The 26,859-nt window shown below is 45.1% G+C and overlaps 1 protein-coding gene across 6 annotated transcripts in view; it reads right to left on the bottom strand.

Moving 5' to 3' along the window:
• Positions 1-697: 697 nt before the first annotated feature.
• The window catches only part of XCL1 (X-C motif chemokine ligand 1), a 172,145-nt gene continuing 145,983 nt past the window's right edge, over positions 698-26,859 (bottom strand). For 2 of the 6 annotated variants that reach the window (XM_082702822.1, XM_082702823.1), the window contains exons 4-6: positions 4,566-4,786; positions 2,002-2,116; positions 698-1,045 (exon numbers count right to left, since the gene is read on the bottom strand). In XM_082702822.1, the coding sequence (XP_082558948.1) occupies positions 883-1,045; positions 2,002-2,116; positions 4,566-4,626 (339 nt within the window). In that variant the 5' untranslated portion in view covers positions 4,627-4,786 and the 3' untranslated portion in view covers positions 698-882. Of the gene's footprint in view, positions 1,046-2,001; positions 2,117-4,565; positions 4,996-8,178; positions 8,568-14,569; positions 14,589-20,019; positions 20,223-22,622; positions 22,751-26,859 lie in introns of those variants that run through there. The other 4 variants (XM_082702821.1, XM_082702825.1, XM_082702824.1 and 1 more) reach the window with 4 other exon arrangements.

Genomic DNA, 26,859 nt, shown 5'->3' with positions numbered 1-26,859 from the left:
ATGAAAATACAGCGGAGCATACATCTGGACTACTGAAGGCCCAGATGAACACTTGACTAAAACTGTAGTGCAAGCTGTGATCACGTTCAAGGAGGTCCCGGGTGGACAGGGGTTGAGGAGAGACGACCGACGGACAAGCACACCTAGAAACAGCAGTGACGATTACAGACGTCACAGAAAGGCAGCAAGGTCATGTCATGGCGCGCTTCAAAGAACACTGCCTGTTATTTGAATAAAATATCTTTTCACCGAAAGTCTAACGTTTGCTACCTTGACAAATCAGAGAACTGACAAGCCCTGTGTTTGTGTCCTTTCTTAGGAAAGGAAAGAAGCACAGAGAGGGACGAGAACCTGCTAGAGATCGAACACGAGTGAAGCCGCTTCTCGGTGGGGACCCGCAGGAGGGAAGCGCGCGACCGTCGGCCTCCTCCCCCATTGCGTCAACAGAACTCTACTATGAAGACAGGTGAAACAGATCTTAAATTGTTGCCACTGTCACAACTGTCACTTGTCACATTGTCACCATTGTCACTTGCAAGCTGGAACCTAAGAATGATGACTAAATAGGTTTCATCCCTGGTAAACAGCGGCCAAAATCTCTCCCATCACGCATACCATCAGAGGGACACACAGTTAGGAGAGACAGAACATAAATGATTTGTTACCTTTCCCAATATGTAGAGAATAGACTTTGAGATTATCCTTAATAATAAATATTTATTAATGAAACATCTAAGTGGAGAAAGGCATGAAAAATACAATACAGAAAGTAAGGTGGCTCACACAGCACTTTTATAAAAAGTGAATATAATCAAATTAGTCCAGGAGCTTTATAAAGGGAAACGAGCCGGCTGGCCAGTGACGTGAGCGGCCAGAAGGCCACTACGCGGTCGGGGTTACAGCTGTGCTGGTGGAATATTGGGCTCCTGTAGGCTTGGTCTGTTTCACGTTTCTCCTGGTGGACTTGTCCACACCCTCTATTGCCTTTTTCACCCAGTCAGCTTGTGGGTCAGCGCAGATTTTAAAGCCACGTCTGGTAATGAAGCTGCAAAGCAAGGAAAAGACAGAGTTAGTCACATCCGCACGCCTTGGAGCCAGGAGTTAAGATCAGACCAGATACAAGAGATTTCGTGCAGAAATTGCTCTCCAAACCTTGACACCAGAAATGAAAACCTTTCTATTGGAACACAAAAGAGAAATACGTCCAGGAAATACCCTGGTGCCTCTTAACAGCAGGACGGCTCCCTTCCCTCAGCCCTTGGTAGGGACAGAGAAAAAGCAAAAGGCTGTTGCTGCGGCCCTCCGGAGTCTCAAGGAAGGGGGAAGCCGGCCGCCTTTGCTCATCATGATTCTCAGACACCTCCGTCCATCCGAGCTGCCAACAGCTGGAACTACGCCGGAGCTGCCGGTCACCTCGTTCAGTGATTCCATTTCTCTTCCTTTTCACATCTGAACACACTTATCTTGTTTTCTGGACAGACGTGATTTCTTTATTTAATTTCTTTGGGTAAAATTGCAATCCTGTGTTGGGAAGAGCTGCTACTCTGAAAACGAGACCCTGGAAAGAGAATGGCACTAGGGAGGCTAGTTTTTCGCACATTCCCTTGAGATACGGTAAGGGATAAAACATGGCACTGTCCTTCACTCTAGCACACCCTAAGCAAAGGGAAGGGAGGCGCGGGGAAGGCACCGGTGCGGCCCTACGGTCCAGTCCCGAGTCCAGCCGGCCAGCTCCCGCCCTAACGCTCCGAACTGAGCACCACAGCCGTCCGCCCCAGTCAGGTGCTTCTGCTAAACCAAATCGAGAGGAGGATAACACTCCTTATTCGATTGTCAAATTTTTCTGGTAATTGTTATTTGATGCTACAGGAAGCCGCGGTTAACTAGAACAGAGGGGCGGCTGGGTCCCTTGAGGTCTCCCCCACGCCGGCTTCCTGAGGAGGGCGGTGTTTCTCCACAGCGGGCCCCATCCCGTCCCCGGCTCCGGGGACACAAACTCACATCACTGCTCTCATGGGGCCCTCCTTGATAGTGTAGGTCTTGATGTTTTTAATGGGCAGTCTCTTGGTCGTTAGACTCACACAGAAGCTCTTTTCCAGGACTTCACTCCCCACACCTGGCAAAGAAAACCGAGCAGACAAACCATAAATGATCTTTTCAAACAGCACGAACGCTACGGTGCTAAGAACAAAATAACAGAGAGTGATGTGGTGGGGAGTGATTTGGGGAAGGCAACGTCAAATGTCGGAGAAGCACGTGCTGTTGTAAATGTGAAGGTGCAAGTTCCACGACGGAGGTGGTTCTCAAACTCTCCCTCTTCAAGAGAAATCCACCCCCACCCCAAGAGGATTTCTAGACTTCAGTTCAGGGAGCCGTCTTGCCTTGGAGAAGGCAGCCTTGGGAGAACTGATAATATCAGAGGTTTGCTGGGATGTAATCATGGTTTCTAAGCGCTGGTTTTCTCCGGAGTAAAACAGTATTTGTCTCTCAGGGAAATGATGCTAAAAGCATGTACGGAATAGTTGATGAGGACCGAGTTTGATCTCCGCTGTTGCTGATACCAGACTTTTGAAATTTTTTTTAAAAGATTTTATTTATTTATTTGTCAGAGAGAGTGAGCACAGGCAGACAGAATGGCAGGCAGAGGCAGAGGGAGAAGCAGGCTCCCCGCGGAGCAAGGAGCCCGATGTGGGACTCGATCCCAGGACACTGGGATCACAACCTGAGCCAAAGGCAGCGGCTTAACCAACTGAGCCCCCCAGGCGCCCCAATACCAGACTTTTTTTAAACATGAAACTACATACAAGGTATCTGCCGGCTAGCTACGCCCCTCGCCGGCCCTGCTTTCCGGCGTTCCCAGTGACCCGTCCACGTGGCCTTTGCCCCCGTCTTTGCCAACGTATGTTTAACGCTGAGCTGTCTCTGAGCCCAGTGAAGGACAGGGATCTTTTCTTGCATTTTTCTCATTACTTAGGAAACAATATTTTTCTCTGAGAAGTACCCAACTTCTCTGTATCTCATTTTCTCTGAGAAGTACCCACCGTGGACTCCAGGACCCAGAGAATCCCACTCGACCCCAAAACCCCAAGCCACAGTGTTCTCAGGGAGGACATCACCTTCACGAACGTTGCAGAGTCGGAGCAGACATTGCTTTGCAGGCGTGCGTGGAGGCTAAGCCCCAGGGGCACGTACAGAGGTCATTCAGGGAGGAAGCTTGGGAAGTGACCCACGTGTCTGCGGTCCTCCTGTCTCCAACAGAGGGTCGCTGTCCCCACCCATGCCTGAGTTTCCACCAAACAGCAGACTTTTGGTCTCGGCAAAATGGCAGCCACATTGCAATATTTGGCTTCACTGACTAGCCTTAAAGTTGGTTTCATCAGTACTTATTTTGCCCACAGTGTCAGGGAACTGCAGACCTGCCACCTCTGTTCGTGGGCTCCCTCAGGGACCCAGGATCAGATCCCGATTTCCTACTCTAAGAAGTAAGGCTAGAAACGAGGAGGTTGAAAGGAGAGTTAACTGAAACACTAGTTACACTTGAGAGATAGTCTCTCTCATCGCCAGAGTCACAAGAACTATTCTTCAATCGGTTGGAGGAAAAAATGACCCTTGAAGACAATACGTGTCGGACAGTCCGGTGAGGCTCAGCAGAGCTGTCTGAGGTGGCGTCCTGGCAGGTTGCTCCGAACGCGTATGAGCCACTGGTCTATTTGTTAGCACCTGACATATGATCTCTTATAAATTAAAGAAGTTTGTCATTAACGGGAACAATGTTCATAGCAGTAAAAATAGACTCTCCCGTATACTCAAAGGTAATATTGATCTCCTGGGTATGAAGGCATGAGCTCCCAATCATTCTTTTCAATAGAATGATTGATTCTCTTCAGAATATACAACCTCCAACTCATCTCCACATTGTGACTAAACTTCCAAAAACTTTGAGAATTTATCAAGATTGATATCAAATAGGCAAAAACTACAAGGGCACAATCATCACCACCATTCCACAGCTCACATTAATCAAGAAATTATCGCTGGGACGCCTGGGTGGCTCAGTCGTTAAGCCTCTGCCTTCATCTCGGGTCAGGATCTCAGGGTCTGGGATCGAGCCCCGCATCGGGCTCCCCGCTCGGCGGGAGGCCTGCTTGTCCCGCGCCCACTCCCCCTGCCGTGTTCCCTCTCTCACTGTCTCTCTCTCTGTCGAATGAATAAATAAAATCTTAAAAAAAAAATTACTACTAGTGAGGAAATTCGATAAGTATTCCTAAATTGTTGGTTTTTATTTTTTTTCATTTTAATCCCAGGTGAGAGTATCTGTCATCATGTTCAACTTGTAAGTAGGCGTAGGTCCAGAGAGGTTGAGAAATTTACCCCCAATCACGTAATTGTGAAAATTAGGAGCCAGACTGTAAGCAAGTCCCCTGACCTCAGTTTTCATTCCCGTTTTGCTCACAGGCAGTCACAGGCTCCCCAGACAAAGCCGTTGACCCCAGTCCAACCCTGAGTCGCAGCCGGGCCGCGGGCCGCCGGCCGCACGCCTGCCCAGACGGAACCTTCCCGCTTACCTTCCACGAGGAAGTCCGAGAGGAGGCAGACCCCGAGCAGGGCCAGGAGGAGAGGTCTCATGGCGGAGTGGTGCGGAGCCGGGCGAGGAGGAGCCGGGCGAGGAGAGGCTGAGGAGAGGCTGAGGAGCCGCGCTTGCAGGAGCCTCTTTATGCGCCCGGCGGTCCACGCACTTCCTGGGGCGACAGGGGCCTTTCGGGGTGGGCGTGTGGCTGTGGAAAGTCTGTGCAGTAGAGAGGGTTTTTTCTCTAACATAAGTTCCTTTGCCTCCGCTCACACCTTGTGGCCTTTGCCCCCGCTGCTGTGGTTAAGGTGTCAATAAAACCAAATGTGAGCACAAAGGAACGTGGTTGTCGCATCTCCCACCCCCCGAAATACAGATCTTCCACTGCAGGCAGGCCCCAGGCCACATCACCCCACGGCCCACCCCGGGGACAGTAAGGAAATGGGGAGCGGTGGTCACTGTGGTCCTGCTCCCCCCCCCGTCCCATGTCACATCCGCTGTGACGTGAGGATGCCACCACCATGGCTCATGACCCCGCATGCCATCCAGACCAGCTGGGGTTCTCTTTGGGGGGGCCACAGGGACACTGCTGCCACTGGGAGCTTCTCAGCAATCTTTTTATTTATTTATTTATTTTAATTTATTTGACAGACAGAGATCACAAGCAGGCAGAGAGGCAGGCAGAGAGAGGAGGAAGCAGGCTTCCTGCTGAGCAGAGAGCCTGATTCGGGGCTCCATCCCAGGACCCCGAGACCATGACCTGAGCCGAAGGCAGAGGCTCGACCCCCGGAGCCACCCAGGCGCCCCTCAGCAATCTTTTTAAATCTCACCTCAGTGACTCCCGCTTTCTTATACATACTGAAGAAACAGTTAAATAAGTTTTTGGAGCATGTCCAATGCACGTGTTTGCTTTATTGCAACTTAGTATGTACCTTTTAAAAACCTGTGAGGGGCATCTGGGTGGCTCAGCCGGTTCGGGCTCAGATCATGGTCCCGGGGTTCTGAGATCAAGCCCACGTCAGGCTCCCTGATCAATGGAGAGTCTGCTTCTCCATCTACCTCTGACCCTCCCCTCTTCTTGTGCATGTGCTCTCTCTCTCTCATGAACAAATATAAAATCTTTTTTAAAAATAAAATAAAAATAAAAACTGAAAAGTTGTCCTCACATGAGCTTTATTTTGAAAAAAGAGAGAAAATTAACTATAATCATATCATTCTGACAGTTTTCATTTTTTAAATTTTTTTAAAAGATTTTATTTATTTATTCAACAGAGAGAGAGAGATGACAGGTAGGCAGAGAGGCAGGCAGAGAGAGAAAGGAGGAAACAGGTTTCCTGCCGAGCAGGGAGCCCGATGTGGGGCTCGATCCCAGGACCCCGGGATCATGACCTGAGCCGAAGGCAGACACTCGACGATGGAGCCCCCAGGCGCCCCATGACCCTCTTTTATTTCTTGCTACGTTACCACATAGTCTCACCCAACTGTAGTTTTGACTCGTGGTCTGGTAGTGGGGTCTGACCATATCAGCTGCATCTTCCCGGCACTCAGTCTTTTGTTGTTTTATCTGATTTTGTTTTCACAGGTCTCTATAACATGTATTTATTAAATATGTGTTTGTACAAGTGGCTCAAAGGATTGCCACAGCCACTGGGTACATGAGACTCATATTCTTATTCAACATATGTGTCACCAACAGGTTTTGCCATGGCTGTTAGAGAAACAAAAATGAATTCCTATACTTCCATGAAAATTATAGGCTAACCTCTAAGAGATTTTTCATTAATGGCATTTAATTCTCCAGCCAGACTTCACTCTGGACCTCAGCGTGGCTTCTTTGTTATCTCTACCTGGCTACACCATCGGTCCTTAACATCTGAATACATCTTTCCACTCAGAATACTTTTCCTCCTCTTGTTCCCTGACATTGAGAAATACACTATTTTCTTTTTTTTTTAAATTTTTTTAATTATTTTTATTTTTTTTAATTATTTTCAGCACAACAGTATTCATTATTTTTGCACCACACCCAGTGCTCCATGCAATCCGTGCCCTCTATAATACCCACCACCTGGTACCCCAACCTCCCCCCCCCGCCACTTCAAACCCCTCAGATTGTTTTTCAGTATGATGCCTCCATCAGAAAGGATGAATACCCAGCTTTTGTAGCAACATGGACGGGACTGGAAGAGATGATGCTGAGTGAAATAAGTCAAGCAGAGAGAGTCAATTATCATATGGTTTCACTTATTTGTGGAGCATAACAAATAGCATGGAGGACAAGGGGTGTTAGGAGAAGGGAGTTGGAGAAATACACTATTTTCTATCCAGTTTCCAAACACAGAAACTGGGGTCATCTTCGACTCAGTGCTATCCACTCATTCGTCATCCTCAACCAAGCCGAACTAAGTAAACCACCTCAGCAGCTCTAGTAGGCCTGATATTCACTTTCCAACTGCTCTAGGCAGGCCCTCGTCATCCCTGGTTAGGACCACTGCAGGAGACCAACTGCTTTCCCAGTGTCGGTTCTCCTCCCTTTCCTACTGTACCCATAGTATTGCCAGAGTAATTGTTCTGATGCCTTAATCTAATCATGTTATTTCCCTACTGAGAACCTCTTTGCCAATTTCCATTGCCTACAGAATTTATTTCAAATTTCTTATTGTCCTATGCAAGGTTGTTCAGGATCCAACACAGCTTTTCCTTTTAGCTCACTTTCCACCCCTCACACAGGCTCCCAAACCCACAGTCTCAACAAAGGTGTATGTGCTCGACCAAATACCCCATCGTCTCTGACACCCCCACATACCGCTTCCTTTACCCAGAATAACCATCCCAGCTCCCTACTATAAACTTCTCCCCGTCCCACGAGTTTTCCTGAGTCCTCTAGATAAAATTAAGTTGTGCCATCCTCTGTGCTCCCTTGGCAGTACGTCTCCGCCACTGTTCTATCTTATCTCTGATCTTATGTTTTTGCCAAACTCCGTTGTGTTTCTGCCTCTCCCACTATATGGTAGCCTCCTTGAGAGCGGGGATCTCGGTCTTCACCAGGTCCCTGGCATTAGAAGAATGTCTGCGTGCAGTAGTACAGTCACCAAATAGTTTTTGAATAAATGATTTATTTTTTTAAGTTTAAATGAATTATTTTTAAAAGACCAAATTAAGGGTGATGGTACATAAGTGAAGATTAACCACCTACAAACACAAAGCCAGGAGTTGTGCCAGTGGTTTTCTCTTATGTTTTCAATCAAATAGACAATTTGACTAACAGCTGAATAATGGCTTAGCATATGGAATTGGAATGTCTTAAACTCTCAGAATGAATTAGTTACTCCTAGCTTTTAAGAAGCATGACTAGACTCGCTGGTGATAAGAAAAATCATTAACTGGGGCGCCTGGGTGGCTCAGTGGGTTAAAGCCTTTGCCTTTGGCTCAGGTCATGATCCCAGGGTCCTGGGATCGAGCCCCTCATTGGGCTCTCTGCTCAGCGGGGAGCCTACTTCCCCCTCTCTCTTTGCTTGCCTCTCTGCCTATTGGTGATTTCTGTCTGTCAAATAAATAAATAAAATCTTTAAAATAAATAAATAAATAGAAAAGAAAAATCATTAACTCACAAAGAAATACAGAAAGAGGGGTCCCTGGGTGGCTCAGTCAGTTAAGTGTCTGACTCTTAAGCTCAACTCAGGTCTTTATCTCAGTTCAAGCCCCACACTGGGCTCCACGCTGGGTGTGGAACCTATTTTAAAAAGAGAAAGAAAAGAAAAGGAAAAGAAATACCGAAAGAGAGGAGGAAAGAGACAAGGGGACTCCAGGAAAAAAAAATTGGTATTGATAAGTCCTTAACCATCAATAATTTCTTTAAATGTAAATGGATTAAATTCTCAAATTAAAAGGCATAGAATGACTGAATGGATTTTTAAGAAACTACCCAGCTATGTGCTGCCTCACCTCAGCTTTAAGAATACATATCAGCTCATAGTAAGAGGATGAAAGAAGATGGTCCATGCAACTGGAAACCCAAGATGGCAGAGGTAACTATACTTAGACAAAAGAGACTTCAGGTCAAAAACTGTAATAAGAGGCAAAGTAGGTGACTATATAATGAAAAAGGGGTCAATTCATCAGGAGGATATAAAATTATATATGCACCCAAAGTCTTTACAAGAGCTTACAAATGCTTCCATGACCTGTGCCTTCCTCTCACTCCCTCTCTAACATCATCTCCTGCTACCCTTTCTCCCTTATCTCTCCACTGCAGTCACAATGACCTCTTTGCTATTTCTCAGACATGTCAGCCAGGCTCCTACCTCTGAGCCTTTTCACTTGCTGTTTATTCTGCTTGATGTTCTCATCCCACAGACATAAGCATAACTCACCCCCACTGCTTTCTCATTATAGCTTTTCCTGACGACCCAACTGAAAACTGCACTCCCATACCGATTCTGGTATCATTTGATCTCTCCTTGCTGCTCTATTTCCATGCACGGTACTTAGCACCATGTAGTATAACCATATAATTTACTTGCTGATTTTTAATATTTTCTATCTCCTTCCAGAAATTTTTGTCTTTTTCATTCCTCAGAGTCTAGGGCAATGCCTGATGCAGAGAAGGTGCTGGATTAATATACTGAGAATAAATGTAAATGCATAAGAGTATGCAAGCACAAGCAAACATAAACATTTTTTTAAAGATTTTATTTATTAATTTGACAGAGAGAAATCACAAGTAAACGGAGAGGCAGCCAGAGAGAGAGAGAGAGGGAAGCAGGCTCCCTGCTGTGCAGAGAGCCCGATGCAGGACTCGATCCCAGGACCCTGAGATCATGACCTGAGCCGAAGGCAGCGGCTTAACCCACTGAGCCACCCAGGCGCCCCGCAAACATAAACATTTATACTTGCCAAGTCTAGTACCCCAGAACATCAGTTCCACTTATATATGTGTGGCCACACAGTGGGAGGGTAGAATCCATTTTTGAAGGAAAGCATTCATTTTTGAGAGAAGAAGATATAAGTATGAAGGGTACAAATAAGGAAATACATCTTTTCTTTTTACTTTTTAGTCTATTTTGATTTATCTGAAAAAATTAATTTGTATTTCATCATACATAACAGATAGTCCACAAAAAAAGTCTTCTGTAGAATGCATGCTTGTGTAATAGTCCACTTTTGAGTAGTTTGTCATTTTAGTATCGGTATGTAAAAATTCTTTTTGTATTCGCCATACTAATTCTTTGTCAATTGCAGGTGTTGCAAATATTTTCTCCTAGTTTGTAGCTTGTCTTTTCACTCTCTTTACATGTCTTTGATAACAAACAAACAAACAAAAAATACTAATTATAATGTAATCAGATTTATCAATGTTTTATTATATAGCTGTTGTTTTTTGCACCTTGATAAATCTTTTCCTTCCCCAAAGTCAGAAAGACTGACCCCTACTAAAAGTTTTAGTCTTGTATTTGGCACTTAAATTTTCCACCTTTCCGGAGGTTATTTCTGTATGTGATGTGAAGTAGAGATACAAATGCATTTTTTTTTTCTCTTTGGATAACTGGATTTTCAAGCTCTGGTTATGGAAGAATATCTCCTTTTGCAACACTACTGTCATATGTCAAAGGTCCATGTATATGTGCATCTGTTCTAAATTCTCTAGTCTGTTCCATTAGCAATTTGGGTATCCTTGACTCACACAATTCTATGTTGATTACTGTAGTAATCAACGTTTATTACTCATGGCCTTAGAAACTGGCACAACACTTAGAAAAGCAGTTTATGTAAAACTAAACATCTGCATACTCCAGAAACTCTACTCCTGGTATACAGATAGATCTAGATACAGGAATAAGTATATAATTAGATACTATCAAAAGGAAGGAGCACAATGATACAAGTTATTTGGGACGTTCTAGTCTTTACACTGGGAATAGATCAGTGGTGGTACATTACACTGTCTAATTGATCGAATAAAACAGGGTAATATACAGACCAAAGAGGGTGACATTTAACAGTATAACTCAGATTAGACCGAGCTCGAACTCTCAGTGGCATCACATTGAAAAAGTTTACTATTCACTCACACAAAAATCAATGCAGAAGTCCCTGGTCAGTTGTCCCTCTCAGAGGTCCTCCTCGAAAAGGTGTTTCAGGAATCTAAACTGCTTCCACCTTTGGGAAAAACCAGCCCTTAAGGATCTGGGAGTCCTGTTCTTTCAGGGAAAAGACAGGGAACAAAAGATCACAGAAAAGACCCGCCTACTCTTGACTACTTGAACCTGGAAGTGCTACCTGTTCTTTGGTCCCGTTTCATGGGCACCAACTAGTTATCTGGTCCCATCTAGACACAAGGACAGAGCAGGAGACGGGGATGCATCTGGAAGATGTAATCTAGATCTGTGCCTGGAAAGAAGAGTGATCAAGGCCTAGCGTTCCTGGCGCAGCCACGCAGCTGTGATTAATCCAATGGTGCCATAAGATTCCATTTTTTTAAAGGACAAAAATAAAGGATGGATTACGGTGACCATTGTTTTCTTTAAAACAGTATGACGTCTCTTAAATTATACTTACTTTACCCCCCCAAACTAAAATAGCTTTTTATATTTTTTTCTGATAAAAATAGTATAATTGTTGTAAAAAAAATAATCAGACACTATAGAAAAGTTAAAAAAGAAAGAAAAATTCACCTAAATCCCACTGCCCAGAGATAACAATTTATTCACAGTTGATGGACCTTCCTCCAAACACCATTCTAGGTAAGATATGCCTGTGTATATTGTAGCCCTTTACCATCTTTCTGTACCATTCGATGGCTGGAGATTCACTGTACATTTGCAGTGTGGGAGGTTTGGGGCTAAGCACTTAAGGGCACTGGCCCATTTAATCACTAAAGCAACATAATGAAGTGAGTAGAGCTATTAGTTACATACTAAAGAGGAGCAAGTGGCGGCTAGGAGAGCTTCCCTGACTCACTCACAACTCCGGCTGAGTGATAATAGAGGGAAGAAGGAACTCAGGTCTGCCGGATTCCAAGCCAACTTTCAGCCAGTGAGAGATTCTCTGATGCTCAACTACTCCCCTATTGCTAGCCTCCGGGTGATTTCCTTTTCTTTCTTTCTTTCTTTTTATTTTTTTTAACCCTAGACCACATAGCAAGGAGAATATACATGTTTTCAAACTTTGTATACTTTTCCATGTATCTCTTTGTCATAAATTCCCTCCTGGAAATTGGTAAAAGATGGTCTCTTACTTTCAGACATTGTGCTTTCTTAAGAAGTAGTGCAAAGGTTGAATATGTAAAAATGAAACTGGCTGGCAAATTTGGGCTGCATATGACTCAGTGGTCATTGCTTGTCCATGGGTCTACAAAGACAAATTTGTTACATGAAAGTCAATGTATGGGTATTTATGTATAACATATGAAACTGCAACTTGAAACAAGGTCAAAGGGACACCTGGGGGGCTCAGTGGGTTAAGCCGCTGCCTTCGGCTCAGGTCATGATCTCAGGGTCCTGGGATCCAGCCCCACATCGGGCTCTCTGCTCAGCAGGGAGCCTGCTTCCTCCTCTCTCTCTGCCTGCCTCTCTGCCTACTTGTGGTCTCTTTCTCTGTCAAATAAATAAATAAAATCTTTAAAAAAAGGGGGGGGCACAAGGTCAAACTAGGAGCTGATATACACTCCCACTGGCGAAGCATTAAAGTACCTGTTCTCCCAAATCCGCTAGCACCGGGTTTTATCAACCATTTCTGCCACTGCAAACTTATGCCTGAAAGGTTAAAGATTATATCTTACTGCTTTTCAGTTTTAACTGCTTTGACGACTAGTGAGGATAATGATTTATGAATTACCTTCTATTTTTGTCCATTTCCATTGGAGTGTTTGTACCTTTCTTTTTTATTGGTCATGTTTATTACAACTATTTTTCTACTAAATTTCCTGACTATTGCAATGCTACTTATATATATAAAAGGTAAGGATCCTAGCTATATTTGTATTTATGAAGTTCTAATTTCTAATAGGAACGACACATACTCCCTACAAACTTCAAGAATATCTTTGCTAACAAAAAACCTCAGCTTAAAAATATGGTAAAACATTTTAGTTTTCTTATCTTGTCTGAGACCTGGATTAGGAGTTTTCTATGATGGGAAAGTACCTTGCAGTTCTGACACTTTCTTTAGGGAGTCTCACCAGGTCAATAATGAACAGAACACTACCCACTATTACTTCTACTGTGTGTTCCTTACTTAGGCAGGGGACTTATCACAAAGAAATACCACTAAAAAGGGAGTAAAATAAACTCTACACCGGGACTATCTGAAGAGTCCTACCACAAACTAGCTTTGAGGAATCAGCCATTCATTCAGGCCTTTCAGTGACTCAGTGCTCCCGGGTTTACCTCCATCAACCTCATGGAAATATGGTAGAAACTGTAATATTATGTCAACAAAATACTCAGATAACACAAAATTACAAGTCTAATTTGTAACCAGGTTCTTCCTCTTTTGCCACGTAAATTAGACGGCAGTCTATAAAACAATAATGCAATTAGGAAAATGACATTAAGAAAATTACACAGTTTGTGGATACATTTTTATCTTTAGGTTCAGGATAGTTAAAGAGAAGAGGAGAGAGAGAGAGAGAGAGAGAGAGAGCGTGCTAATATGTAATGAGGAAGTAGCCTGCCCAGGAGTTTCTGAGAAGTTTGGCTGGTGCTGCCAGCGAGTGCTGTGAAAATAAGTAAATAAACATACTTTGATTTTTGAATTGTCACCAAAAGTTCACTTGACCCAAAGCAATTCTCCCATCATTCTGATATATATATAAAATCCCACCATTAAAATCACTCACCCATGAAGTTATTTATTCATTCAAGAAAGATAGTTCTACTATGTGTAAGACACTGTCTTAGAAACAGGAGAAAAGAAAAGAACGAGGCATGAGTCATGATTTGGCAAGTGATTTCTCGCTCTACACATACAGACACTTGTCCTAATCCACCGCAACATGACAAGCGCTATGGCATATAGCGGTCTGATCAATGACTAGAAATGGAACATGGAATGTCCAGGAGCCACAACTAATCCTGGTGTAAATGAGGCATAGAGCCTCACTCTCAGGCGTGAACACTGAACTATGGCTGCTACATGACGTCATAGACTGTCACCCTGTGACACATAGAGGTGTCCTAGCTAGAGCCTGCCCAGGAGGTGGAGGGGTTGGAGATACTCTGATGGTGAATTCAACACAGGTGGAGACAGAGAACTTGACACTAGATGGAAATCCAACTGAATTATACATTTTTCAGTTGAATTCCCCAGCCTGCGGACAAATCTTGGCTCTGTGGTACTTTTCTCCCTGATTACTACCCTGCTTCTGCTCATTTTCCAATAAAATTGGATATCCTTTTCTCACAATTTACAAAAAGTATCTTATTCAGTCACCAGTTAACGCAGTAACTGATGCTGGTTACTTCCAGAAATCACTAGGAAGGGATTGCCTAGCTCTCACATGATGGGTTATTTCTTTCAATTTTACATGAGATACTGGGCGAAGATAATTTTTTCACTCCAAAACACAGAATTACATAGAATAAAAACAGCTATTTCCCTACCTTGGATTTTAAGTAGTCAAACCTATAAAATTAATAATTTGAGTTACTGAAGTTGTTTTTTTTAGTTAGTGACATCTAAAGAACTATGCTAGATAGATGTTACCTGTAAACGACAGATATTATTAACAGTAAATTTACCTCAATAGCATAACCCAGGGTTCAGTACAACACACCCATCTCATGTTTTGTAAATAAAGTTTTATTGGAACACATCGATGCCCACTTGCTCGCGTATCATCGATGGCTGTTTGCAAACTATGAGAGCAGAGTCGATGAGTTGCACGGTACTGAAGCCCAAGATATTTGCTGCCTTTAGCTTTATAGGAGAAGTATGCATCTCTGACTTGTATGCATAATTAAAACCAGCTATGTTCAATAGAATATCAAATATAAAACATACCGAGAAGGGGCACCTGGGTGGCTCAGTAGGTTAAGCCTCTGCCTTTGGCTCAGGTCATGATGTTAGTATCCAGGGATCGAGCCCCACATCAGGCTCTCTGCTCAGCAGGGAGCCTGCTTTCTTCTCTCTCTGCCTGCCTCTCTGCCTGCTTGTGATCTCTGTCTTTATAAATATATAAAATATATAAATATGTAAAATCTTAAAAAAAATACAGAGAAGGGGGAAAAAAGACTAAAGTACAGCAAAACATTTACGAAAATTCTGCCAAGTTATCAAGTTCATGGTCAGGCTGAAATCTAGTACGAGCTAGCTCCTGACATCTCAAACTTTGGTATCATTTATAGCTATTTTATCTGTTCTTTGTTAGTGAAAGTATGTGGTATTAATAGGCAGGAACTTTCTCACTGGGTGAGTTCATATCTGCCTTAGTTTCTTGATAAAAGGTACACAACCATCAAAAAAGAACTCAGAGAAATTTCTAAAAAGGTTGTAGCAACCAGCGGGTTAGAAACCACTGCTCTGCCCTACATAGACATGTACTATTCAGGGCCAGGAGTCCGCACGCTCTAGGTGACACAGGAAATGTTGCACACTGACCAGCACACACGAGTGGCATAAAAATAGTCTCCATTACATTGCTCATCATCCACAGGTTGGTGTGGAATCTTCCCTGAGCAAACCATAGAGTCGAAGCAACCAGCCATCCAGGAAAGGTGAGGCTGGAAAGAACAAAGGTACTTGCCCCTATGACACCAAGTTAACCAGTTGGCCAGGAAATTAAAGTCAATAAGCCAAGTTGTTTGGTTTTCGTTTTCGTTTTTCAGAAAGCTGTCATTTTGGCCATAAAATCTGCCATGAACTTAAAATCCTCAGTGGTGCAGAATTCAAGGTATCTCCAGATTTCCTTAATTGGACATTACTCAAACTCACCTGGAAAGAAACATGCACCGCTCAGCACAGAGGCCCGAACCCAGTGGCCAGTGGTCATCCGAAGGAGCCTCTCCTTGAGAAGCCACATACTACACTGGGAACCAGGAGCCATCAAACCAGGTCAGAAGACCTTATCCTTATTCTGGATTGGCCACTGCAAGTTGTGTGACACGAAGAGAATCACAACCCTCCCCGCTTCGCAGACATCAGAATTAGAATCAGAAAGTGCAACATTTCTGGATCATAACGGGACTCCACAGATGGCGGCAATTATACTCAAAAGGCAGACACTGCTACTGTCACAAAGTCTGGACCTGGCGCCAGGTCGGCCAGAGAGGCCCATGGACAAAGAAGCAGCGCGTGGTTTTCATCAGAGGTTATGATTTAATTTTTATGAATAATAAATGGCTGATTTTTTGGAGTCAGCCAAACCTGTGAATCTCTGCTTCCCTGTACCTGGCCTTCTCCCCGTATCTGAAGTACTAAAAGGAAGAAGGGTGCATGTCTCCAGACACCGCTAACCTCAAGCCAGAGGACATCTTCATCTGATCCCAAAGGATCAGTCACAAATCCAGGAGCTCTTTATGATGGAATAATGAGTGTTCATGAGTTCCTGATTATCTAATTAGCCAAAATGACTTTTTATTTTAATCTTTACTGAACATTTTCCAATTTTTTTGGACAGAGCAGAGTGATGATGACAGACTCAATTAGCTTGTACAGTGTTAGCGGCACGTCCGATAGCATATGGGGCAGAACCCAGCAGGATTCAAAGGCCACATGCATTACCCTGAGAGATGCGTGCTCCAGACTGAATGTAAGTAGGGCCCCGAGGTCGGCTGTAGAATCAAATGGACCCGATGCTGTCTTCTCAGAGGCCCACCATCAGCGCTCCCCACAGAGGAGCTCCTCACCCCATTCCCAAGATCTGCTGTCACCGGCTTTAACCCCTACCTCTTGCCATCACCACGTGGCATGTTTTCATGGGTGGCCTGGACATCGTTCTCTCTACTAGAATATGACGCCCATAGGAGCTCAGACTCTCTCACTACTGAACCCTCAGCACCTACTATAGGAATAAAATAAGTATTTACTGATTGAATAAATAAATACAAACTAGCTTTTCTTGTCATTTTATTCTTTTTTCTAAGAACTAAAAACTGAAGCTCTGTTCCATTTAACTCAGATCTAGCTCCTGGACCCTGCGATTGTGCCGGTATGACAAAGAACAGGAGGGGGGAAAGCCGAAGGGTATGGGGGCTATGAGAGATGTTAAACACAACCCAGCCAGTTCTCTGTCTTTATCAGTGGGGAAACAAATCCCAGTGTTGGACCACACCATGAACCCAATGCCTAGTCTGTCCCCTCCTTAGAAGGGGGCAGTGACAGAGCAAAGATCAACAACTATAAAGCAATGTGGGAAATCTGCAGAATTCTAGCACATTTACTTCCACCATTCTGTCACGACATGACTTGAGCAACAAAAGCAAGCCCTCTCTTACGCCTCCAAAATAACCTTATGAGACAGAAACCATCCCAATTTTCAAAAGAATAAACAGAGATTCGTCCAAGTTAGATGATTCCTAGTACCATGTAGTTAGCCAAGACTTAGATACTTAGTCTGTCATTTCTTTCTTGCATTACATAGTACCTTCCATGAAGACTAGAAAAGAGACAACTACAGTTGACAACTTCTCATCAGAAGCATACGCTGGTGGGCGCCTGGGTGGCTCAGTGGGTTAGGCCACTGCCTCGGCTCAGATCATGGTCCCAGGTCCTGGGATCGAGCCCCGTGTCGGGCTCTCTGCTCAGCGGGGAACCTGATTCCTCCTTCTTTCTCTGCCTGTCTCTCCACTTGCTTGTGATCTCTCTCTGCAAAAAAAATAAATAAAATCTTTTAATAAATAAATAAATAAATAAAAAAGAAGCATATGCTGGCTATCTATGGAACATCATTCTCTCCATGTGAGTTCTTCGTTGCAAACAACAGAACATGTTTTAGCTCAGAATAATTCCCACATTACACTGTGGGACTGCCTACAACACTTTTCAGAGTCAGAAGTTGGAGTCTTGGATGGTGCATGGGTCACACTCTCTAGGATAGCTGCTGTAACAATCCCTGAAAATTCCATGACTACACTAATCCAGACAATGTGGCATTCACAGAAGAACAGATCATTCTATCAGGAGAGCAAAACAGAGAGCCCAGAAATAGATCCATACAAATACAGTCAACTGATCTTTGACTCAGGAGCATAAAATTCATCAGAGCAAGTATAACCCTCCCATGATGGTGGACCCATCTCAGTTCCTTGTTTAGACTAGATATTGTTGGAAGAACCCTTTATGTCAGTTCTAGTTAGTTAGGAATGGCTGCACTGTGGAAATGTTCTTTCTAGAAACAAGGATAAAGTTATATGGACTATTTATTTCTGTTTTCTTACTATATGTCAGTTTAATGAACATTAATTCTAGAAAATTTTTTGGAAAACAGAAATGAGAAGTTAAAATGAAGTTAAAATCATCTACAATTCTACTATCCAGAGATGCCCAGACAGACTTCAATGTCATTCTTTCCAGAATATTTCCTATTTGGGAGACAGACAGATGATAGGTAGGGAGATAGGGAGGTAGATAGGCAGGTAGGTAGATAGATAGGTAGGTAGATAGGTAAGGAGATAGGTAGGCAGCTAGGTAGATAAGTAGGTGGGTAGGTAGGTAGGTAGGTAGGGAGATAGGGAGGGAGGGAGGTAGATAGGGAGGTAGGTCAGTAGGGAGGTAGATACGTAGGGAGGTAGATGATTGATACTGGTCCTTCGCCTCTTCTCTTTTCTCCTGAAATACCCATGAACATATTCCAGGTCCACAAACATAGAATTCTATCATTTTTAATGACCATGGAGAATCTCTTAAATGCATGTAACAAAATGTATTTAACTCATTTCCTACTGATGGACATTTAGATCATTTTAATGGGGAGGAAGGAGTTATTACCAAGACTGCAGGAAACATCCTTTCTGAATATTTCGGTGCAGTTGTCCAGTCATTTCTTTAGGCAAATTCCCAGAAGCACAGAGACTGGGTTAAATAAGTAATATCCATTCCTTTCTTAGTATCAGCTGTGAAGGAGAATCCTTGTGCCCCCAGAATCCACCCCAGCGAAAAGGAGTATCAATCTAGGATTGTGTTTCACAAAGTAGCACAAAGCCACGGGAAGAGCCTGACAATAGCAGCACCACAGCGGAAGCCCGAGGAGCTGCGGTGAGGAGGCAAATCTCACCACAACTGTTCTCTCGTGTTTCCTCCCCCTCCCTCTCTCTCTCCACCCCGCCTCCGTTCACGCATGCGCGCACCCGCTACCCACTCTAATCCACAGTGGGTCTCTGTGGTTTATTGAAAGTAACCAAAGCTGCAGTGAAATTTCGTCACTAGTGGTGGTGAATACTTTCAAAACCATTTGTCCGTGGACTCAGACCAACATGAGACATTTGTCAACGGCTAAACTTAGTCACATGAAGCAAACTTTCTCCAGTCACTGCTCGCTCTGTCTAATGTCAGGGAACCCAGGCCCGTTTTCTCAATTTTTCTTCCCCCTCCACATTTCTATAAATGCTGATGCTAGGCTACCGACGTAGAAGTTAAAACAACTTGCTCAGTGAAAAATTTTGCTTCTTGGGATGCCCGGGTGGCTCAGTCAGTGAAGTGTCTGCCTTCCGCTCAGGTCATGATCCCAGGTTCCAGGGATCCAGTCCCCAGTCGGGCTCCTCGCTGAGCAGGGAGCCTGCCGCTCCCTCTGCCTGACGTTCCCCTGCTGGTGCTCTCTATCTCCCTCTGACAAATGAATAAATAAAATCTTTACATAAAAAGAGAGTGAGAGAAGTTTTGCTTCTTTTTTGTTTAAGATTCTACTTATTTATTTGGCAGAGAGAGAGGGAGCACAAGCAGGAGGCGCAGCAGGGGAAGCAGGCTCCCTGCAGGGAGCCCGACATGGGGATCATCCCCAGGACCCCCGAGAACACAACCTGAGCCAAAGGGAGACCCATAACTGACTAAACCATCGATGTGCCCTGAAAAGTTTTGTTTTCTAGAAGGACAAAGGGGGAAAGAATTGGAGGATGCACCCTTATTTGGGTTTCACTGTAAAAGTCCTAAACTTAAATCCTCAGAAAAAAATGTAGCAGACCTAAAACCAAAGGAAATATTTCCGTAATTTTTACTCTTCACTGCCAAAAATTGGTACAGCAAGAGCAGTGCACACAGGATCACCATGGGAAGTCATGAGGACAGAATTTCCATTCCAAATTTCCAAGAGAGCTAGTGTTCTTGCAGTATCTCATAAAAGACCAAAATTTTTCATTTGAGCACATACTAGAGTCTTACGATAAGAAAATTTCTACAGACAGGTTTATGCCCGAGAACTCAAGCATGAACTAATTGTTCTTCATAACTCGATAGGAATGGCTGGAACAGCAGAGACTGTTTGAAACAAAGCCTAAAGAACCTCAGGAACGCAGACCGACCTTATCTAACCGGGGAAGGGTGACTGGAGAGGTGTGTAATTTACACACTCTGCTGGATCCACCAGGGTGAATGGGGGGAACCGGCGGAGAAGAACCAACGAGCAAACCCCTGAGCCTTCTTCAGGAGTCTCTCACGCCTTCAGCAGAAGACGACCGGTGTGCCACAACATGACCATGTCATCAGGCAGGCAGGATCAGGAAGTCTATTAAAGTTGCAGGAACAAAAGTAAAGTTTCAAACCCCAGAATACTCAGTTTACATGCTTTTAATGTAATATGGTTTTGTTTATATATGTCTCTCTCTAAGCATTGATAGATGGTAGTGGTTAAGAGCCAACAGACTGTGGTATTCATAGCCAGCTTGATCACTTAGTAATTGTGTGAATTTCAGCAAGCTACTTAATGCACTTACCTCTCTGTGCTTCAGAAGTTGTCCTCTCTATAAATAACAGAAGTGATAATACTAATTACATAAGGAGCTGTTGCAAGCATTAAGTGAGCTAGCACATGCAACGTACTTAAGAGTCGTTCGTGGCTGGTATTAAGCACTCAGTATGTTAGTGGGTGTTATTAATATAGCGTTAATATTATGCAAAATCTGATGTACTTGAGAGTGAAATTTCCTCAAAGAATATTTTAGAGTCCTGCTATGTGAGGATAACTACCTCCTTAATTCAGTAATGAGCAAAGAAAATGCTTGCTTTTGCTTAAATGATTAAATAAACATCTGAACGAGAGTTTTTCCCAATTTACCTAAATGCTCAGGCTTCCTATTCACTTTTTGTTTTTCAGATTTTCCATTTAAACACAGAACCCCGGCCAGGAAGACTGTGTTCCTGCATGATCTGTTGCTTTTTGAATAGAGAGGTTGAGAGAAGTATGTGTGGGCTCTGCTGCCTCTCCGAAGAGCCTGTTTCTGTATCAAGACTGGATTGAATGACCAAAGAAAGACAATTATCATAGGATCTCTCTGATATGAGGAATTTGAGAGGTAGGGCAGGGGGTCACGAGGGGCAGGGAGGGAAAAATGAAACAAGATGGGAACCCCACGAACATGATCTAAGCCAAAATCAGAGTCAGACGCCCGACTGGCTGAGCCATCCTGGTGTCCCTAGTTTTTAAAATACAATGTAGTCGACAGAAAAAGAACAGCTTCAATTATCTTCCCTTTTCTCTGGTAAGGGGAATGGTTTTAAGTGCCAAGGGCAGAGCACGCAGTTAAAAGAGTCCGTTGAAGGCAGGTAGTAAATAACAAGAGAAAAGCCAGACATTTTAAAAAGTTCAAGTCTCTGGACCAAGATGAATTATGTGAGCCTACTTCCCATGGTTTATTCTCTTCCCTTCCCATGTCACCACAGCCGGGACCATTAATTTTTCCCTTTGTAGGTACAGTCCCACATTTGGTGGTTAATAAATCTGGTCACCGAGCTTGGCTACCCAGCATCCACAAAAGTGTCCTGCTGGGCCAAAATCCAGGATTAAAGGAAAGAAAGTCCCTACTGCCCGCTATGGAAAATGGAGGAAGACACATCTCCCTCCTAACCACCTGGAAACGAGACAAATTTAAAATCAGTTGGTTTCTTCTCCCCAGAATTTTGCATCTGAGAAGTGGTTCAGGGACAGACGTTACTCGTGGTAGCGGAGCAGTAAGGTCACCGCAGTTGAGGGTTGGTGGCATCCAGCATCGGGCTGGTCAGCGCTCAGGGAGGAGACAGGAAACTGTCCCCGTGGCGCCATCTCGATTTTCCCTTCCTTGCCTGGGTTCTGATCTAGATTCTCCAGACGTCCCGACGATTCAGTGATCTGCCCAAGAGTCTTTTTTTCCTCTTATGTTTTCTAGAGTTGTCTAGCATCCTTGACTGCTGCCTGGAACAGTCCCAACCACGGCCCTCCCATACCAGAAATGCCCTAGTTTCCAGCGCAGATGTGCGTCCTGCTCTCTCACGCTCTGCGGCTCCTGCAAGACCTCACGCTGCGAACAGGAGATCTGAGTGAAACCCGTGCTCAGACACAGAGGTACGAAATGTCTCTCTGATTTCCAAAGGTGCATATACCAAGGTTCTGTGACATTCTGCCTTGCTGACCTGTCTGGGTCTTACTGCACTTGAGTGATAAAATTCAGGGGCCACAAAAATGGTGCCACAACGTGAATGTGGGTCCACACAGCCCGCCCACGGTTGAGCTGCTTCTCATGTCTTCTGTGTGTGCCCTGCTGTTACCTCAGGGAAACCCGCCAGTCTGGGCTACTAGAAGCAGGTCAGCAGTGTGGATAGGATCGGAACAATCATGGGGAAGTAAAAGGATACCGGAAGATGGAAAACAAGCAGGCGTCTCTGTTTGTGAATGTGAAGATACGGTAGACTCCGAAGCGAGACGAGGCGGAGTTTTGCCCAGCTTATAGGACAGATTAGTAATAAAGCATTTGTTAGTATTTAGAAAAAGAAGCCGCAGTTAGGAAAATCCAGTAGACTAAAAAAATCTCCCATCAGTCTAAGTACATGTATTTTAAATGGCAGATTTTCATCGACATGAAAATGGTTTCCTAGAAATGCCAAATAGCCTGAAAAGACAGATTATAATGAAAATAAAAGTTCTCTGACTTACCACCCACACCGCCGGGTTTGTTCCCAAGAGAAAACTGCGTTGAACTCTCTTGGCCGTTTCTTCTGTGCACACACTCGTCTCTCTATGTAGATACTGCGTTATTTTTCCCTCTTGTGCTTCGTCTTTCCAATAAAGGAATATAGATTGATTGAATAATCAACATTATATTATTACGAATTTGTGAGCATAGTTACTAAATGCGGAAAGCCACATTCAACTATTACATTTTTTTCCTTGTTCAGGTTTGAGTTTTCCTTGGAGTTTCTAGTTGGCCTTGATTTTAAATTTCTCTCGTCCCCTGTACAATCCATAAATCTGATTTTTCTGCCAAATGCGGCACAGGGCAGGTCGTCGAACCGACTCGCCCTTGATCCCGGAGGCCTCCTTCCCGGAGCCTTCTCCCCTCCCGCTGCCCACGGTTGTTTGGGACTTCCCACCACCCTGTCTGGGGTTAAATCCCTACTTCACAGGCCCACAGCCTCGCGCTTACTTTGCCCCCTTTGTCTTTCTGGAGCACATTCTTTTAAAGAAAGTTTTATAAGAAAAGACCTATGACGACGAGAAAAAGGACACATCGAACTTTCAAGCTCTTTTCACGGAGCGTCTCTGGACTAGAGCCTCGAAGGTCGAGCGCTGGTTAGCATGCCCTGTGTGGCCGGCGGTGCTGTCACAGGCCACAACAGCAAAGCGTGACGCGCCAACGTGTCGGCGCACTCTGTCGGCTCCTGAAATTAATGTAACGGTTTGTGTCAACTATACTCAAATCTAAAATTTTTTTTTAAAAAACAGTGCTATATGTAAAAGCAGTGGGACAGTGTGACGTGCTATGTACTGCTTAAACGTAAAATATTACCGGATGCCTGGGTGGCTCAGTCGGTTAAGCACCTCAGTCTTCATTTCCGTTCAGGTCATGATCTCAGGGTGGGGAGAAGGCGTCCCTCCTCCAGCTTCTGCTGGGTGTGGAGCCTGTTAAGATTCTCTCTCTGGCTCTACCCTCTCCCAGATACATAAATAAATAAATAAAGCTTTACCAAATTGCCAATTTCTAAGATGCCTGGTTTTTTTTTTTCCACATTTTTCACATTTTTAAAGTTAGAATCAGAGATTGTTTACCCTGAATGTGGTGGCACCTTTCCCCCCTGAAAATTCCTTTTAAGTGTCTTACCATTGCTTCTATTTTAGAACAGAAAAAATACAACATTTCTCAGTTAATTGCCCAAAAATGTTAACAGAATTGAGCTAAAAACCCTTTGCTGAAACAAAAGAATTAGACTCAAAATGGAGGCCAGAAGCCTCGGCCCGGAACAGGGCTGGGGAGGAGATTCAGTCCTACTGGGGCCGCAGTAACAGAAAACGGGGGAACTGGGGTGAGTGGAAAGGAGGGGTACTACAAGGATCCAGAGGAACTCACAGAACCATACGCAAAGATGCGCCAGGCCTGGGGGGCGACCCGGAGGCAGGCCTGCAGCGCCCAGACAGCCCGAGTCCCACTCCCCTCTCGGGGACAGCAGGAGCTCCTGGGCCTCACCGACGGCCCCACAGTGGGGCACAGCCGCCCTGGTCTCTCTTTCCTGTCTGAGTCCCAACCAGCCTAAACTGAAATCACTTAGACCCACACCCAAATTCCTGCCCAGAGTCCGAGTCGAATTCACTCCCGCATCGATCAGCGATTGCCAGGGGATGAGGACCGCATTGCAAGAACACGGTTTCTCTCATGCATGCGGTGGTGGGCGGCAGTTTCAGGACACGGGAAGGGAAACCAAGCAGACAGATGATTGATGTCCAAAATAATTAAGGCATCAAAGACCAAATTTTTAAAAAACCGTAATTAATTGATATTTTTTAAAAACGGAAAGCCAACAAGAACATCGGAAATCCAAAGGTTCAGCAAGTAACAGAGCCACAAAGCAAACTGCTCCTTTCCTTCTCTCTGTAAGACTGAGGCAATCTGGAGATGTGTTTATTCTAGGAAGAATCGAGGAATGCAATACCTTGCTGAGATTGTATTCTACGTGGGAGGAAGGAAGGGTCCAGAGGCAGAGGTAGGGGCGACTTCAAAACCTGGAAACTTAAACTCAAGCCCTGATTTTCAGGCACCTCTTCTTACAGGCTGACCCAAGGTTACACGGGTGCTGATTCTGAAGCACAGAATTCGTACAGTTCTCACGTTGCTCAGGACTTCTAGCGTCATTACCTGAACCCCGCTGCCTCTTCACACATCACTTCGCAGGTTAAACGCTGTTCGCTCGTTCCTCAGCGCCTTCTCACACGCTCTTCCCTCTGCCCACAACACTGTTCCCTTCAGTCAGGTCATGGTGGGGATGGTCTGTTCCACCATCTGTGCAGTTTCCCTACCACGGCCACAACCAAGACCGTAACTCACGACCCGGACTGTGACCCCTGAAGAAGTTGCCCCCTAACCCCAGGCAGGCCTTAATCGGGACTTGAAATACATCCTCTGTGTAGTAGTAAACGGTGTCTGCAGAGCCCTTATCCGGTTTCTTACGCTGCAAACTCTCGGTTGTTCCTTAAGGGAGAGAGCTGAGCACCCCTGCTTTGTTTGGGTTTTTGACCTCTGACCCCCTATCTAAGAAAGACAAAGTGGAAGGTATTTCGGCTTCGCTTCCTGTACCCAGAAAGCACTCAGTCCCCCTCCGGGGAACGATGCCCTAGTTCCTCTTTCCCTTGTTCACAATTTCAGCGCCCTGGAGTCCCCACCAGGGGCCAAGTGCCGTGCTCGTGGCAGGCTCAGGGTCTAGACGGGCAAGTCCCCGTCCTCAAGGGTCTCCAGATCACCCCGCTCACATGCAGACCTCAAGAGGCAGCGTGTTTGTCCAGAGCTTCTCCTCAGCTCCGTCCCCTCCTCACGCTGACCCTTGAACATCAAGGCGTTTTGGGGGGTGGGCGGGGGCCTGCAGGGGCCGAGTCTTCCTCTGCTTGGCGGAGAGCCTGGCAGGAAGGCCGGCGCTCCCGCAGCTCCAGGGCGGCGGCGGTGGAGCGGGGCTGGGCTGGGGGCGGGGCAGCGGAGAGGAAATCGCTTCTATTCTGAAAGCACTGCGTGGAGGAGAGAGAAAGACCGAAGAGGAAAATTCTGATCTGCTCCTCACAGCAGCCTCTGCTGTTTGCCGACTCGAAATCTTACTCATGAGACTTTCCGCGGGACAGACCCTACGGTTCTCGGGCCCCTCTTCTGAGCTAGAGATTTCCGCGGCTGAGCGACCCCCGGGGCAGCCACCTAACCAGCAGGCTGGGAAAAGAGCCGTCTCAGTGGGGTGGGCTGCTCGAGACGCCACGCTGCTCTGAGTGAGCTGCTGTGCGAACGGAAAAGCTGATGCTTGTTCCATTCTCCACCCGCAAGTGTCCTACTGGGGCTCTCTGTGATGTGTCACTGTGTGACTCTGCTTCACAGCATTCCAGCTGAACGTGTTCCTGTGCGCCGTGTTCTGTGGGGTGCACACGGCAAAGGCAAATTTCCTCTGATATCCATACACCCTTGTGATTCTGTTACTTTCAGTGGCCTTTGCTCATGCCTCTGGAGAAGCACGATTTCTTCTCTACAAGGGAGACCCTCAGCGTGTTCACTGTGTCAGGCTAACTAGGAAGCTCCGCGAGCCCCTGAAAGTATTTTGTCCATCTCAGTAGTCTTCAGAGGCATGGGGACCAATATGACAATGAAGGTTATGCCCCTGGATTTTCAATGTACGTGAGCCCAGGTTTCCTGTCATAGATTGCACACAGTTAAAATTGTTTTGCAATCGTTACTTCATATTCAATAACAGTTCACTCACATTTTGCTCATTCATGCAATAGGCGCTTTACTAAGTTTCTAGCAGTTCCAAGCCCAGTGATAAGACTGGGAACAACGGGTGAACCAAAAAAGAGCTGTAACCCAGAGTAATTATTCAGTAACTAAAAACAGCAAAGCGTTCTCTGGGAGCACAGAGAAGGGGCATCTCCCCCGGTGGGTGAGGGTGGGGCAGAAAGGCCGAAGCCGAGAGGCCTGATCACGAGACAAGTCTCAAAGGCTGAGTGGGCATTTCTAGCTAGAGCAGGAAGCTGCTCCAGCATTCTGGACGACGGAGAAGTCCGACGGCACAAAGAGGACGGAGAAAGCCGACATGCTGTAGATGCGGACAGAGCAAGCTGGCGTGGAGTGCGGGGCAAGAAGCAGAGGTCGGAGGAGGCCAGATGGCAAAGGACTCCACCCATTAACCCAACACACGCAGATTCCCCCAAA

This window comes from Mustela nivalis, assembly GCF_964662115.1.
Source record: "Mustela nivalis genome assembly, chromosome: 16".
Classification (NCBI taxonomy): domain Eukaryota; kingdom Metazoa; phylum Chordata; class Mammalia; order Carnivora; family Mustelidae; genus Mustela; species Mustela nivalis.
The sequence above is the reverse complement of the archived record's forward strand: the minus strand, read 5'-3'. Positions and strand labels throughout refer to the sequence as shown.